At 43.2% G+C, this 16,208-nt stretch overlaps 1 protein-coding gene across 1 annotated transcript; it reads left to right on the forward strand.

Annotated features, from left to right (window-relative positions):
- Positions 1-1,787: 1,787 nt before the first annotated feature.
- On the forward strand, positions 1,788-16,185 carry cobll1b (cordon-bleu WH2 repeat protein-like 1b). The gene is made up of 13 exons (XM_086051555.1): positions 1,788-1,931; positions 7,445-7,633; positions 8,570-8,774; positions 8,868-9,093; positions 9,209-9,253; positions 9,356-9,450; positions 9,760-9,996; positions 10,824-10,953; positions 11,998-12,145; positions 12,261-12,343; positions 13,071-14,347; positions 15,492-15,614; positions 15,698-16,185. Exons 2-12 carry the CDS (start codon positions 7,542-7,544, stop codon positions 15,606-15,608), a joined length of 2,655 nt encoding a protein of 884 aa, XP_085907681.1. The 5' UTR covers positions 1,788-1,931; positions 7,445-7,541; the 3' UTR covers positions 15,609-15,614; positions 15,698-16,185.
- Positions 16,186-16,208: the final 23 nt, after the last annotated feature.

A 16,208-nucleotide genomic window follows, 5' to 3' on the forward strand; every position in this document is an offset into this window, starting at 1 on the left:
TCAAGTCAAGATTATCAAGATCAAGTTCTCACTCTGCCTCATCTGGCCCTTCGTCATTGAATAGTAGTGACAAGAAAAGGAGTCCAAAATTTGGAATTACTCTGTCCATTTGAGAAGTGCAGCCTGTCAAACGTGAATGTGCGCTTATAATTGATTGCGTCAAAGCACCACTTTTGTCTGAACGAAGCTCCTCATCTCACTTCGGCATAGTTCCTTGGCACCAAAATGACGCAAGATTGTAATTGATGCAACATGTAATTGAGAGTACGTTTAAAAAAAACAACCGAATATGTAAATTTTTTTTTTTCAACATTCAATTGTAATAATTTGCCATTATATAGTTTTAAAATGTGCTTAAAGAGGGAAAGTCAACCCAAACATATTTTTTTTAAGAATATGTTCCCAGCAGGCCCACTAGTTGAAACACGGCATTCAAATGAATTTTGTGTTCGCGGAATACAAATTAAGCGGCAAAATGCACTCGTTTTTAGCCATCTCTGGGGGCGGCCATTTTGTCACTTCTCTCGACTGAAAATGTCATCACAACTGCTCACAACGACCAATCACGGCTGACCTGTTTTCTGAATCCGAGCTGCGATTGGTCCTTGTGAGCAGTTGTGATGTCATTCTCAGTCGACAGAAGACAAAATGGCCGCCCCCAGAGATGAATCAGAATGCCGTGTTTCAACTAGTGGGCCTGCTGGGAACATATTCTTGGGAAAAAATTTTTTTGTCTTGACTTCCGCTTGAACCTTTTCATTGTTCCTTGCCATTTTGGGCTTCTCTCTCAATCAGCCCCACATTTTTATTTTTTTTTTTACTGTAGTTATTAGAGATGGGCGACGTAGCCGATACCAGCTGCAATGTATCGGTTGTTTGTGAAGGCTCCGATACCAGCCACTGATACTAGAAGAGCCCTCGGGAATGAAATGTCATGCCTGACAGAGTGCATTAGCGCTTAGCTAGCGAGCTCCCTTACCCGTGTGTATGACACAGCGTGCTATGCTAACCTGTTGCGGTTAACTGACTGGGTAACCTAACCGCCGGTGGGACTAGAAAAGTCAGAAAAGAAAGGAATGTCTTTGTTCTCAATTCTCTTTCATTATGTTAATTGCAATTTTATATATCAAAAGTATAGGCGGAATCGGCACTCGAGAGTGAATACCCGTACTGGTATCGGTCTGGGGGGGGGTGGGGGTGATACCAAACATCACTTGTAGTTAGCTAGCCGCCGCTTTTAGTGAAATCATAGCTTGTCGGCGTTTGTTTTGAGTGTATTTAGATCATCATTGCACCTATGCGGTTATTTTTGTGTCACCCTTCGCTCAATAGACAAGCCCTCGACATGATTTAGGTGTGACTCACTGTTCGGAGGTAAGGAGTGGCTTTAAAAAAAAAAAAAAAAAAAAAAGGTTCTTTCTCAATGAAAACAAATTCTAAACGGAGCCTGATTCAATTACGTTTGGGAGTGGTGACGTTTTCCATGTTTCTTTTTAAAGCTTGCCCCCCCCCCCACGCCTTTGCTCTGTTAACGCATTCATCTCTGGCCTGATTAGGTCAAGTCGTGATTACAAAAGAATGGAATGGTCAAATGGACGTAGTATTTATCCAGAGCCACGTGCTTGGAATGTACAGCGCTCCCCGTGGCCCCGCCCACAGGTTCATGTCTGCACAAAGCTGCTTACACCTTTCTCGTCGCCACCGCGGGGGAGTGCTGTCGACGTGCGTGCGCCGCCGTGGCTTCCCCCCCCCCCCCCAAAGCCCGCCGAGCAGGATTTAGGCGGAGGAGCCGCGTTTGCGATACCGCAGCTCAGGCGTGGCTGTTCAAAGGTGGGCCTTCCCAGCCTCTGCTCGATCGCCCTCGGTACCATCCGACAGCTGGCGGGAGCGCAGCGACATCATGGAGGTGATCCCAGCAGAGGCTGCGTGAGGTAAGGAGCGCGGAATGAAATGTTGGCCAAGTGAGGGGGGGGGGGGGGGGTAAGGGGGGTGTAAGAAGGCCCGTCACACCTGCCCTCCACATTTTCTCGCTCGATACGTCTAAAATGCTGCGGCTCGGCAGGCAGGCAACCTCCTCCAGTCGCAGAAGTGCTTGAATTTTGTTTTGGCTAGCGGGTGGATAGACTGTGGCGTGTTGGAGCTTGTGCGATGTAGTTTAACAACTTAGGAGAGCAATTAGGGGTACTAGTTTGAAAGAGAAAAAAAAAAATATTGCTGTCTTGAGGTGTGAGTGGTGGAGAGTTTAGATTCTTTATTATCTCTTAATCTTTTAGTTGTTTATTTTTTTAAATAAAAGCACTCCCGACTGGGCGGGATCATGCCAGCTGGAACCAAATGTTTGGAATGTGTGGACTTTGCCTTTCTGCCCTCCAAAAGCGCCTCTTACCCAATTTCATACTGTACATAAACCAAAGAGGTGCAATATGTAATTTTTAAATGATTGAACATTCCAACGACACAAATTAAAGTATTAATGCAAACCCCGGGCAGTGTCATCAGAACTGAGCATTTTTTTTTTTTTTTTTTTTTCCGCAGCAGCAGCACTTGTCTTCTACGACTCTTGTGTTCTTTGGCGCGGTCGGCGAGCATGTTTGTTTTCACGTTGTTTGCACTACTGAAGCGCGGCAGATCCGCGCGTGATGAAAGCAGCGGGGCGACACAATGACAGGAGGCGCACTACTTCCTGGTCTGTAGTCAAGTACATGTTGCATGCTTTTTGAAGAGAATTCCTTGCGAGCATGGGAAGCCCTTGTCAGGGAGACATCAGCGCAGGCAAGCTGTGACGTGTCTTGCCCGCTTAGAAAAAAACAAAACAAAAACAAACAAGAAAAAAACCACATGAGCAGAAAACTGCTCACGCCCTCGCCTGAGCGGCTGTCACCTGCTGAAGGTGTCACGGAATTTGTTTACTTAGCAGCCAGCCAATCGCAGGGTACATACGCTACACTCATTTTTCACAAGCTAACATGTATGTTGTGGAAGGAAATTGGAGTACTCGGTGAAAATTCACGCCCGCGTGTTGGAACACGCGAAGGCCGCAGCCCGGATTTGAACCCCCAACCTTAGAACTGGGGTGGGGGGGGGGGGCAAATGTGCTAACCGCTCAACAAATAATTCCAAACCAAGTAAACAGCCAGGGCCATGAAATCAGGACTTTGCACTAGACGGATGTTTTTAGGGCGGAAATATTTGGTTTGTTTTGCTACTGTCTCTTCACTTTTCAATTTCCTGTCATTCGTCTTTTTATTGATTCCCCACCAACATCTTGCGATGCTCCACACTTTTTTCAACATTGTAGTTTTTGTTGGCAAGCTGATGTGTAACCAATATTAATCAATTTGAGCCACAAAATCAAGTTAGATTCATATTAACTTGGTAGATGGACCCTAAAGGGATATTTTTTATTTTTATTTTTTTTTAAGGCTGAACACATTTCATTCCACAAGACTGCAGGCCTTCATACTGCAAGTCCTTGTAAATGGTAATTGCAAGTTGTTACACTACTTAAGGAAAAAAAAAAAAGGCAACCGCAGTTAGTTGTAAAACAAAAATCTTCTACCTTAATTTCAGTTACCGTATTTTACGGACTGTAACTCGCTCCGAAGCAAAAGTCGCACCAGCCAAATAATTGCAACATGAAGACGTAAAAAGCATTGAAGTCGCTCTGGAGCATAAATCGCATTTTTGGGGGAAATTTATTTGACAAAAAATGAGACCGAGAACAGTAAAGCTTGGACTCGCCCCCAAAATCCCCATTTCCTAATCGTGGGTGCGTTCGGAAATATGCTCGCTGCTTCTTCTTCATCTCCTTCTTCTTTGTCCTCTTCTGCTTCTTCCATTGTTTATATCTATTCATCTTTTGAAAGAAGTCGGTGTCACCCAAAAATCCAAAGAAAATCAACGAACCCTTCCATGCTAAGCTGAAGTGAGCTCTCTCGAGATGTCGTAAAGCCCTGAGCAGTATGTTGACGTCTCGCGTGATGTGATGCATGAAAATAGCTCGACTGCATTAGTTGAATTCAAGTGCACAGAAATTGCTGATGCAGCTCTCTTGAAAATGTTTGCCTCCGTAGTTCTTGTGTGAACTGTTTCCACGAGCTGTATATTTAGTTTTTATTGGTAACGTAAGCAGTAATTAAAATAAATTCCGCATTGGCCTTTTTCATTTGTCCTGTTTGGTCAGTAATACAATGAACAAGCTGTGGAGTGTTTTGCTGTTTGCCGTGCAAAAAATAAATAAACGTAATCCTTTAATGAGACACAGTTATAGAGACTATTGCACTCCAGGATATTTAGTTGTTAAACTTACTCTGAAAAAACTGTGAGCTACACTGCGTACGTTTGCACAAGGTCCAGTTTTCGTGCTTCACGCCTGTTAAACTTGTTGCTGATCCTTTGTGCGCTAACGGCAGCTAGCTCGTATCGTTGCTGCAGTTGTGAGAGGGACGTGCTTCACCCAGATCTGATTGTGTCTGTTGCCCTACAGAAATATGAAAGACCTTCTTTCATTATGTTGGAAAATTTTGTTTTTCTGAGGGCTCCCTTGTAAATCACCCTGAGGATCACACAAATTGACTCAGTTGCATGAGTCCAGCCTCAACTTATATTGGTCAATTTGAAACAATATTAGAGCAAGTAAATATTAGTCCTTGAATCATATTTAACAATCATAAAAAATGTAGAATGTTCAGTTCACTAGAGCTGCAGTATTGGACTGCTTTAGAGTTGGGGTTATTTTGCGCTAATGCAAACTTTAACCGGTTGACACTGGTTGTCCTCTGACGTAGTTCAGTTGACATGTTGTCCTTTGAAATAAATGGAAATAGAATTACAGTGTTTATTCAAATCAACCCCACAACGTTGCCTTATACTGTAGCTTAATGCTCATCAGCTAGCTTAATGCTAACACGCAATGCAAAACGCAGTAGACGGGTGAACAAAACTAGCGTCAATGTTGCAGTGTTGTGTCGTTTAAGCATTGGATATTTGCACTTAAACGGCACAGCAACGCAGACATCGTTCTTTAACAATACTCATACATTCTTGATCCTGTGTGAAAAACGTATATTCAAAGTACTGTAATTCACTTGTTCTCGGGGATGAACCGATAAGAGATTGTCACACTGGCATACATCTGCATCCGGTGCTACAGTGATTTCATGTAGCTGATATAGTATGTTGACCCCCATGGCAAGGCGAATAATCCCTTGCTAGACATGCCTCCGTGCAGCCTGTGACCTCACATTGCTCAGATTCCTCCGTACCCCCACATGAGACTTGAGCAGGCTGTAATTCAGGGCAAAAGGTAGGCAGAAACCTGGTTCATCTGTGGCTGGACTGACTACGTGCTCGGCTTGTCCGCTTTGCCACCGCAGGGGCCATGAGAGGACACTGTAAGGATATTAAATGGTATGTTTTATTAGGGAGTAAGTCAATCTTTGAAAAATAAAATAAAATAAAATGGCAATTCCTTCACATAAGTTGTCAGTACTGTCCGCGACCTGAACTGCCTGGAAATAAATTAAATGAGGTTGAACTTACGTTTTATACTTCTTCTTCTCCTCACGTGAGAATATCACTTCGTGTACATTTAATAATAGGTTTTACGGTGGCAACAGTTCGACGCTGGAAGATTGTCATTCTTTCTTTGCTGTTGTTTCATGATTAGTTCCCATCAGACTTAATTTTATTAAGTGCATGTAAATAGGAGAGACATAAGTATCAGTGGGAAATAACCCCTAGGCAAATAAATTGGAATGCTTTAGTTGTGCTTATTTTATTTAACCAGACAAAAAGATGATGAGATTAAAAATCTCTTGTACAAGAGTGTCCTGGTCGTAATACACATGTGAGCAGTTGAGCAATGATTTACTTCACTCTTTTCTCTGAAGTTTGTTACAGTTGGTCACACTGGGGAAAAAACACATCCACATTAGCGCATGATTCTCAAGTTTGGTGCGAGTGAGAGTAGTGATATGTCGGTCTCGTTGGTGGTCCCACCTTAGCTTTTTGTTGGCCAACAATTATGAGACAGCTAAGTGACTCGAAGGAAATGGATAGTGACTGTTACGTATCGTATTCACCGGATAACTCATTCATTCAACTGAAATAACATTTACAAAGAACCGTATGAGCTGTCCAACTCGTCCGAGTTGCTTGTTACGATGGAGGAGCTAGCATAGCAACTTGGAAGTAAGTACTTCACTAATTCCCACCGTCCGTCACAAATCACCAACAGCTTTACTATTTTACTACATTGGTAAAACGCCATATTACCAATGTCATCCGCTTAACGAGAATGAAAAAAACAAAAACAAAACGCGTTTCGGAGACGTCACGTATCATTAGTCATCGTTTCAAAATTACGTAAGCGTGCGCGCGTGCTACATGCGTGTGTGCGAGAGGGGGGTTTGGGTATGAAACTAACTCTTTTTTTTTTTTTTTTTTTTTTTTAACCTTTCATTCGTTATAGCAAACACTGGTCATGTGAAAAGGTTTGAAAAACTTTCTGAAGCTACAAAATCTATCTATCTATCTATCTATCTATCTATCTATCTATCTATCTATCTATCTATCTATCTATCTATCTATCTATCTATCTAGGTCAGGGGTGCCAAAGTCTGGGCTTTAAGAGTCTCTATGGCAACACACCTGATTCAAATCATCAGGATCGTTATCAGGCTTTTGCAAACCTTGCTGATGAGCTGATCATTTCAATCAGTTGTGTTGGACTAGGGATACACCTAAAACACGGACATAGGCACCCTTGATGTCGATGTTGCTGTCAGCATGAAACCTTCAAATGGACTTGTGTCTATCTTTGTAAAATCCGCAGCATGATGCACAAATGGTGAGCTTGTCAGCCTCACACTTTTTGCGCTTTGAATTTGAGTTCAGGCTTCCTTCTGCGTTCCACAACCGTGCATATTGAACATCGATAAGACAGAAAAGACCAGACAAATTCATTAAAATGTATGTTTACATTGATTTTTTTCTTTCTTTCATTTTTGGTATCGGAATCCAAAAGTAATCAAGTTACATTATGACATATTATGGTACTTGGATTATGTTACAACATTTTTTGACAGGTAACTAGTGACTGTATACCTACACATGTGTGCGGAATCCATTTTTAAAGTTGCCCTCCTAACCCTGCTCTTACTATTGGTCGTGTGTGGCCATTTGCAGACAAAAACAGTACGTATGTCCTCTTGATGTCTTGTGACTACTTTGCCATATTAACCTCAGGGGTCTGTCTGTCTTGTGATGGAGCCACGGCTCCAAGGGGAACCAATTCAATCTGATTGGTATCTAAGATTGGGGGAAATAATTTATTCATTTCCCCCAAAATATGCGGTATTGTTGTCTGCCTTGAAGCAATTACCAGAATACTTTGTAATTTTAAGAATCCAACTAAAGGACGCATTTTTTTGTTCAACAACAGGGTGTCGACCAAAAGCAAAGCCCCTTCCCCGCCGGGACTGAAGAATTTGGATTCCTCTGATTTTTCGCAGTGGTATCCAGGAAACACTCCATTCACCATGGACCACAAGGAGAAGCTCGTCGATAAAGATCTCTCTCTAGTGGTTGTTTTGCCGGATGGTGTGGAAAAGATGACCACAGTGCATGGGAGGTAAATGCATTGGCATTGCACTCAAACGCATTTACAAAAATCCCACGCTCACTGGACCACTTGTCCAAATGGTCTTTAAATGCCGTTTTCAGCCACCAGCTATTTGTGTGACAGCAAATCGTTAACCCAATTGTTGTCTCTTTAATATTGTTTCACACAAGATGGCCGAAGTCTTTCTGTCAAGCGTCTCCTAACAGTGAGCTAACGGCATTACTGTGTCAATACACCTTTAGTGGTCTAGAGAGACAACTCCACCCTGACTTGCTAGCCACAGTTTCACTCTTTCTCTCACTTTGTTTATAAGCCTTTCACAGATAGATTGCTTGTTTCTTGGCCTCTTGGGAAACATCACACCAATCCCGATAGGAAGGATTACCCATCAAATTCTTTGCCTTCTTTTCTCTCTCTAAAAGCTGGTCTTAGCACCCTCACCTCGCAGCAGTTTAGGGGATTTATTGTGCGGATTACCTTCAAAGGCATTGTGCGACAGTTAAGAAAACGCCTAGCGTAAACCGTGGACACTCGGCTAGTGCGACCCTGTATCGGTTTTGAGGCTCGGCATTCAATATTTTGTATTGTGTTGTATGCCAGCTCTGATCACGAAGGGACGAACGAGTGTGGATATATTTTTGCGAGGCTGTTGGCAATCATCTATGGCCTCATGCAGCCGTGCGTTTCGGCGACAGAGACTCTCCGCGCTTTGCTGTCAAGACACGGGGAGATAAAACTAACCACGCACTGCTTGACGGTTCAGTCGGGTTCGACCGCATCGCTCGGCGTGCAGTGGGCCTTCAGGGTTGAAGATTTATGGCTCAGAGAAAACTGCTGCTTTGCTTTGGTCCCACAACTTTGCATGTTGTAACTGGTTACAGGAGGTTCCGCCACACCTCTTTCCCATTCACCATGCAAATGTTGTCTTGTGCTTGTGTCTTTCAGCAAGCCTCTAATGGATCTGTTGGTGACTCTCTGCGCGAGCTATCACCTCAACCCGTCAAGTTACACCCTGGAGCTGATTACGGCCGGCCGGCACAACGTCAAACTCAAGCCCAGCGCTCTCATCGGAACCTTGCATGCGGAGAAGATCTTACTTAAACCGAAAGGGGATGATAAAAATAAGAAGGCGGGTCCTCAAAAGCCTGAGGTACATCTAACCCCCCCCCTAAAGGGAAACCAGACTTTGTTTTTTTTTTTGTGTTGCCCGAATCCATTTAATCAAATATTCTCTGTTCTTCAGGCCACTGTTCGGATGGTGATAAACTTCAAGAAGAGCCAGAAAGCTATTTTAAGAGTCAATCCTCAGTCCCCCCTGACTGAACTCTTACCCGCAATCTGTGAGAAATGTGAATTTGCAGAGGAGACAACAATTCTGTTGAGAGATGTGCAATCACTGGCCCCTTTGGACTTGTCCTGCTCCCTAAATGATTATGCAATCAGGGAAGTTTATGCAAGAGATACAAGAGGTAAACTAGCGAACTCTGTAGCATATTTTGTCATGACCTTTGGGGATTTGTCATACATTTTCAGCATCTCACTCGATTCGCGACTGTCCATATTCATCAACCTCTTCACTTGCAGGACACACCGACTCTCTTGCTTGTCCAGCCTCGCCCACACATGCAGGTAGGGGGGCGGGCAATCTGTTTGAATAATTTTCTCAAATTTTTTTTTTACTTCTTTTTCCCCTACTTGAAACTCCTCCCTGTCACAAATGTCTTCTTCCAGTCGCAGTGATGCCTGGAAAAGATAAAAATCAGAAAGAAAAAGAAAACAAGGGCCTCTTCAGCAAGTTTAGAAAGAGCAAGAAAACATCTGAGCAGGTATGGTTTTCAGCCATAAGTGTTTTATACACTCACTGGCTTCTTCATTAGTCAGTACGAAGATAATGCTCATTTGGTGACGTTTTTTTTTTTTGAACCAGATGTTCCAACTGTACAGGTTTCAGTTAAATAGGTGGGGAAGTGCAGATACACACTAGCAGTAGGTTACAATTCCAGTGTATGAGTAAGTAAATGTAAACATTGAGAGGGAGGTTTGTTGACTTAGCTTTTCCATTGGTCGTCCACGCGCCGTGTGGTTGTGGACCAGAGGTCTTATCATATCCCGATTGGATGTGTTGCTCTTTAAAGGCCACGACAGTCAGTGCCCCGGCTTCTCCGGTGCTCGTGAGCAAGCCTCGACCGCTCAGCATGGCCTTGCCCAGCTCCTGCTCGCCTCCGCTTGCGTCTCCGACGTCGCCCGTCGGTGACGTGCCCAAGAAGAGACGGGCCCCTCAGCCCCCCTTCGTCGTGTCTCAAAGCTGCCGCGCCGACCTCGCCACGCGCCAGAGGTTCTACTCCGAGCCGACTACTTCAGTGGACTGCGAGGTCAGTCGTCCGAATTCATGGAATATAGATCATTTGTTTGTAAATAATAGGTACTTCCGCGTGGCAGAAAAGCCGTTGCTTGCCGCTGACCTGAACAAAAACATGAAAAGTTGAAGCGATACAGCCACAGATTTGTTTGCATGATTGTTGTAATTTGAGTTTTGACTTGCGTACTCTTGTTTACACCACACTTGTTTGGTAGAATTTTGTGAAGTTGTTGTAGTGAATGCTTAAAAGACAAAGTGTTTGGTAAGTTAGCAACTCTAAAGTCGATAAATTGGCCTTCACATTAATTCATGGTTTATTATTAGCCTTTATTTTATTTTAAGCCTAACCTATAAGACTAAAACAAAGTGACAGACTGGGCACCGAACCTCCATCATCGGGTTTGCGGAAGGGTTTTTTTTAACCAATTTGTAGAAAATGTTTGATTTTTGGATGAATTAACAAAACACGCTTAGCCGGCTAGCAGATGTTAGCACTACACACATGATCCTTTTCACCGTCAAAAGAGCACGTCAGTGCCGTTAGTCCAAGCTACAGAAAAGTAAAATATCCAGTCTTTGTTGACATTTAAATTATAGCCAGCATTCTGTCTCCTTTTCTTTCTTTTTGTCTGACACTTCACACATTCAAACTACGGTGGTAGAAAAGAAAGCTAAAATCATCATTCAGGCCATTTTGCTCTTTTTCTGCATCGCGCTGCCTTGGTCAAATGACATGTACGGGTTTGTTTTCTCAGAGAATGCGTGATAAGATATCCTATAACTTACATTGGGTGTATTTAGTAGAAATTCTTATAATTATTATTTTCAAATGCGTTGTAGATGTCTGGGCTAAGTCGCGGCTCCTCAGCAGAGTCATCACTGAAAAGAACCAAGCGCAAGGCCCCTCAACCCCCGACGTCCCCAAGCAGTCCTGCCCCAGAAACGGTTATTCCTCAAGAAAATGTGCAAGGTTTGTCTTTGTTGCGTCAATGTATGTATCCATAACTTCAGGAGAGTTTGGCTTAGTGTGCCTTTCCACCCAAAGGTTGCCTCCTGCCTGGTTATTTAATTTCTTTTATGTGACTCTTGTGCCCCCTGGTGGACGTTATTCACCACCTCAATAGGTTGCACGTTTGACCTTTTTAATTTCATTTTATGAGTGAATTGGATCACATTTCATAGGCGCTTTGATGCAAAATGTCCCTGTAGTGTTGTCCACTTTAGAGTATATTGATTAACCAAGTCAATTTAAGTTGTCGATTAGGCCAATGAATAACAATTGGATGAAAATATGTAATGTTAAATATTAAAAGCGACTTAAAGAAAAATTGAATAAATTGGGAATTTCTGGAAGCCAATTTTTGTCCTTGAATTTCAAAGGACAGCGTGTTTTCAATCCCTGTGTATTTTTCCGCATTGAGGTGGAACTTAGCTGCCTTTGGAGTTACTTTCCGGTAATTGTCCACACACATTTTACCATTATTGTATAGTCCTGTGAGGGAAGTTCCACCCCGGACTGAGCACAAAGCAATATAAAGCAACAATAAGCCTATTTAACGTTTCAGCCTGGGTCTTTGAAAAACAAACTTGGTGTGTTTACATCAGAAAAGAAAACCGACGTCGCCACCCTGAATTAACCTGGAGGAAGTCTGACCTCAGTGCTCACGGCACTGAAATGACATTCCTCAACTTGTCCTCATGTCTCCTCCTCTCATGTTTATGATCTTTTTAATCTTGTGCTGGAAATCAGATATTAACCTCACATGCTTGCTTTATACCCGAGTTGTCCTGAAATTACCGCTCTGCGCTTGTGATCTTTTCTTATCACCCGCAATTAGCAGTATGTAGGAGGAAACAGATACTTGGATGTAAATTTGATCGGAGTCCCGTGTTGTGAACATAACATTCGTAAATTGCACAAATTCACAAAAATTGGTGTCGGGTTGGCCTAACGGTAAAGATGGTATTTTTTTTCGCTGAAGCAAATTCACAAGTTCAGTATGTGCTTTTACAGACGCTGCAGGACAGAAAACACTGGAGGAGATCATGGAGGAGACATCAGCAGCTGTGAGTGAGATCCAGAGAGAAGACCCCGATGTCAGCTCAATGTCCGACAAGGGCTGTGGGGAAGATCAGTCTTGTGATCTGTCCTCATATGGCAAGTACGAACTTTAAGATTTTTCAAAGCAGAACTGTTTTTTTTTTTTGTTTTTTGGTTTTTTTTTAAATCATTCTTGTAAATACATGTAATTCCTTAAATTTTCTTGATTCTGGCAGTCAGTCACACGGCACCACGAATGATTCGGCTATTCAGACCAATGAGGGGACGCCAGCCAGCCCAGACTCATCTCAACTGGCGGGTATGGCTTTATTGTGCCTATTTGACCTGTTTGAATTTTTTTGGGGAAGTGGGATATTGTTTTTTTTTTTTTTTTTTTTGTAATTTGATAGCCAATTTCTTTTGTATTAACATGGACAAACACGCCCTCTTTTCCTGGACCCCTTCGGAGTGCTTAGTGCTTGTCCTCATTACAGTCGTGGGTAGACTGGAGCCTCCCCCTGCTGACTTTTGTGGAGAAGTGGTCAAAATATATATAACAGATACTATTCCAACTACTCTAAGTGCAAATTTTGTATAAATTGTGTGAATGCCAAAAAGCTGACACTGAACTGAAATGCTGGAAAACTAATTAGGAATCATTCCTAACGTAGAAAAAAATCAATTCTTGGACAGAGGTAAATTCATAGAAGCGCACTATTTGGGAATTGGGAATTAAAATGTGGACTTGGAAACATTGGAACATTAGTGGATTACAGTACTTATGTAATATTGAACATTTTGAAGGTGAGTGAAATGGATTTGATTTCAGGAGACTATTTTTTTTTTAACTACATTAATTTTTTTGTAGTGAAAACTTAGGAATTATGAGAATAGTAGACATTAGATATACATGGTATGTAAAAAAAAATAATTGTGTGATGCTCAACTTTTTGATTGATTCAAATCAATTGAAGGTTCTGGACAACTGAACTGCTTTTAAGTTTCTACAACCTGTCTTATATGGCAAATGCTTCTGTTTTACACAGAGAGTGTCTCATGTCAAGTTGAAAGTGAACTCAGTCACTCCACCAGTGAAGCGCCTGCAAGCGAGGGTGTAAAAGTCAACAGCGGAAATGCGGTAACAAGTGACCGCCAGGTGTGCCAGCAAAATAAAGAAGAATGCCAGTTTGCTTCCGTTCTGGAAAACATCACCGCCCCCGAGGAAGGGTCAGTGAGCTCAGACGTTATCGCCGCGTCCCGTGCCGCCGGTGAGGACGCTCAGGTGCAAACAGGTTTCCCATCTCTTCCTGCGCCGCCGAAGCAACAACAGGAACGCACAAATCAAGTTCCGCCCCCTACCGACGAACCTGCTTTGGAATCGACGGACAGCGAGAGGAAGGATATCGCCACTTCAACGGATGAACCCCCCGACCTGGAATGTAGCCAAACCTCCGAGACGTGCCAAACGGCGACGCCGCCCGTGGCCCCGAAAGCCGCGTCCGACGCCGCCTCGCACCCCGAGCCCAAGCCCAAGCCCTCCAACGAGTTAACCAGGGACTACATCCCCAAAGTGGGGATGACCACGTACACCATCGTGCCTCCGAAATCCAACGAGAAGCTGAGGTATTTTGAAGTGGCATTGACACTGGAGACGCCCCCGGTTGCCACGGGAGACGTTGGCGAGCGCTCAAATACACCCGGGGACCAAATACTGAGCAGCACTACTACTACCGCACCAAACACTGTCAACGGACGCCTGGCTGAAGCCACTCACGCCTCGTCACCAAGCAGCTCGCCGAAAGCACACGACAGGTTCCGTTCCTCTCGAGCAGGTTCACCGGGCGAGGTCAAGGCGACTAAAGTTCCGCCCGCAACCAGACCGAAGCCAGGATCTTTCCGCCTGCCGAAGCACAAAAAAACACCTGGCTATTATGTAACGTCGGCCTCAGAGAAGAGCCCAGGTGCCACTTCCTCTCCTGGCCACATGGGGGATCAAATCGACCGAGCTATGTTGCCACCGCCTCCCCCCGCCCCTCCCATGCCGGGCGACACCGAAGCGACCAACGTACGAGTCGCGGGCGCGGCGTTGCAGAGCGGCCTGCCGGCCAAAGAGCCGAATTTCGGGTTAAGCTTGGAGAAGCTGAGGAGCTTTGCGGCCCCCCGGCCTTATTCCCCCTCCACGCCGTCCCGCTTCGCCCAGGCCGTGTCCTCGGCCGTGAAGCGGAGCCACTCGCTCTCCCACAACCCCAAACCATCCAACTTTCCGGCCACGCCCTCTTTTCCTGCTGAAAATCGCCACCCGGTCGTCGAGCGGAAGTTCAAGGTGGGTTGCGGTCACGTCACAAAGCATTCGTAGTTTTTCGAATACATCACCAGGCGCTTGATTAGTTACGACTACATTAGTTAGTTGATTAATTACTACATCATTGTTACAGTGTTTTCTCCCATATTCACGATTCTCTCCAGCTTACTGAGGAGCTATAAGACTGTTGAATGTTTCTATTATACTGCCCCCTGGTGGCCAAAACACAATGTTCAATGAATGGAAGCAAAAGTTTTAATTTACACTCTACTTATTACATTACTGAATCTTTCAGTAGTACAATGTCATAAAGTGCAGTTTTTCCTTTTAAAAGCACATTGCAAACTTTTTTGTCAGGTGTTTGGGACAGTGGACGGGATTAATGACATTCCGATTCATTTGAGTTGCGAACGTGGTCACCAAATTAAACGCGCATCTCAAGGTTGCCATTTTTTTTAGTGAAGTGAATTGAGGAGCTTCAGTGAGACAAAAAGTAGTGGTTTGCCACCATCTACCAAGGAACTACACTTTGTTGAAGTGAGTCAAGGAGCGCCATTTAGACAAAGGTAGAGCTCTGCTGCCATCTTGTGGCTCATATAAACCTTTTTTGGGTTGCGGGGGCATCAATTTCAAATATTTAGTTCTTGAGTCACAAGAGAAAGCTTCTCAGAATATAATTATGTTTTTTCACAAAAAAAAAGCAAGACAATCTTTTATAATGGGAGTGAAGTCTGAATTTTAATGACGGAATATCTTAATTTCCACTCAAGTTTTAAGGCAACAGTCTGAGACCAGCAACCCATGTCATATGAAATATTGATATTATATTGTAAATACATGTCGTTCTTTGCTTTTTCAGCAACAGACGTGAGCGTCAAAATCGAATTCAAATGTTGACGCTGATGATGGTGTGACAAAACTCATTATTGTCATTTATTATTTGCCATTTAATATTATGACTTTTATTCTTGTCATTACAACTTGGCATCATGGTACAAGAAGGATTCCTATAATTTTACTTTAATATTTTAGTTGTGGTCACTCTTCCTATGCTGGATTCAGTTTGAAATCTTACCAATGCTGATTAAGTGACAAGATTTTTATTGGTCTCGCTGTCTTGATTTTTAGCATTGAAATGTTCATTCTGTTGTTTTCCTCAACGCAGGCCGATGAGGCGGTGGATGAAAAAGAAGCCGAAGGGCAACCGACGTCGCCAAGTGAGCTGCTGCAGATCGATGGAAGGACGGAGTCGGCCATTGCGGTGCCTTATGACGAAATATGATCTACTGTAAGGAACTTTTTCTCTTCTGTCTGACGTACTCTAAAATGTTTGCACATCACATTTCTAAAATGCAATTCCTTTTCTTTCAGGAGAGGAGCCTCCTTGTTTTTTTTGTTTTTTTTCTGCTCCTGAAACCTTTTCGGCACAAGAGCCGAACAGTCGTTTTTGTTTGACCGCTTTTTGATTGGCAGTGTACAGAGATTTAATGTATTAATTGCTGTATTTTGGTTTATTTGCTCACATTTCAATAACAGCCTCCGTTGACGTGCGTAATTTAATATCTCTCTTATTTTGTGCCATGTGTGGTCTTGCATTAAATGCATTACTGTTTCGCCTGGATATGAAATAAGAGCCTAAATTATAAAGATGATTCTTCAGAGTTGTAATAATATCATTTTATGATGATTTTATTTTGAATGGTATCTACATTGATTTATGATTTTTTTTTTTTTTTTTTTTTTGGGAAAGACCAGGTATGACTTGTGGTACTAAATGCCCCCCCACCCTCGTTTGCGTTGTTTATATTTCAAATGTACGAGGTTCCATATGTTGATGTTAATAAAACTGAACGACACACGTTGCTGTTGTCAAAACAGTTTT

Source organism: Filicampus tigris, chromosome 14 (genome assembly GCF_054856515.1).
Source record: "Filicampus tigris isolate MCC_2025a chromosome 14, RoL_Ftig_1.0, whole genome shotgun sequence".
Classification (NCBI taxonomy): Eukaryota; Metazoa; Chordata; class Actinopteri; order Syngnathiformes; family Syngnathidae; genus Filicampus; species Filicampus tigris.

What these genes read in the sequence shown, in the direction of transcription:
- cobll1b (XM_086051555.1), top strand. Translation starts at nt 7,542, where the DNA reads ATGGACCACAAGGAGAAGCTCGTCGATAAAGATCTCTCTCTAGTGGTT. An exon ending in ATGACCACAGTGCATGGGAG is followed by an intron (nt 7,634 to 8,569) that starts GTAAATGCATTG and finishes TGTGTCTTTCAG; the next exon opens with CAAGCCTCTAATGGATCTGT. An exon ending in TTATGCAAGAGATACAAGAG is followed by an intron (nt 9,094 to 9,208) that starts GTAAACTAGCGA and finishes CTTCACTTGCAG; the next exon opens with GACACACCGACTCTCTTGCT.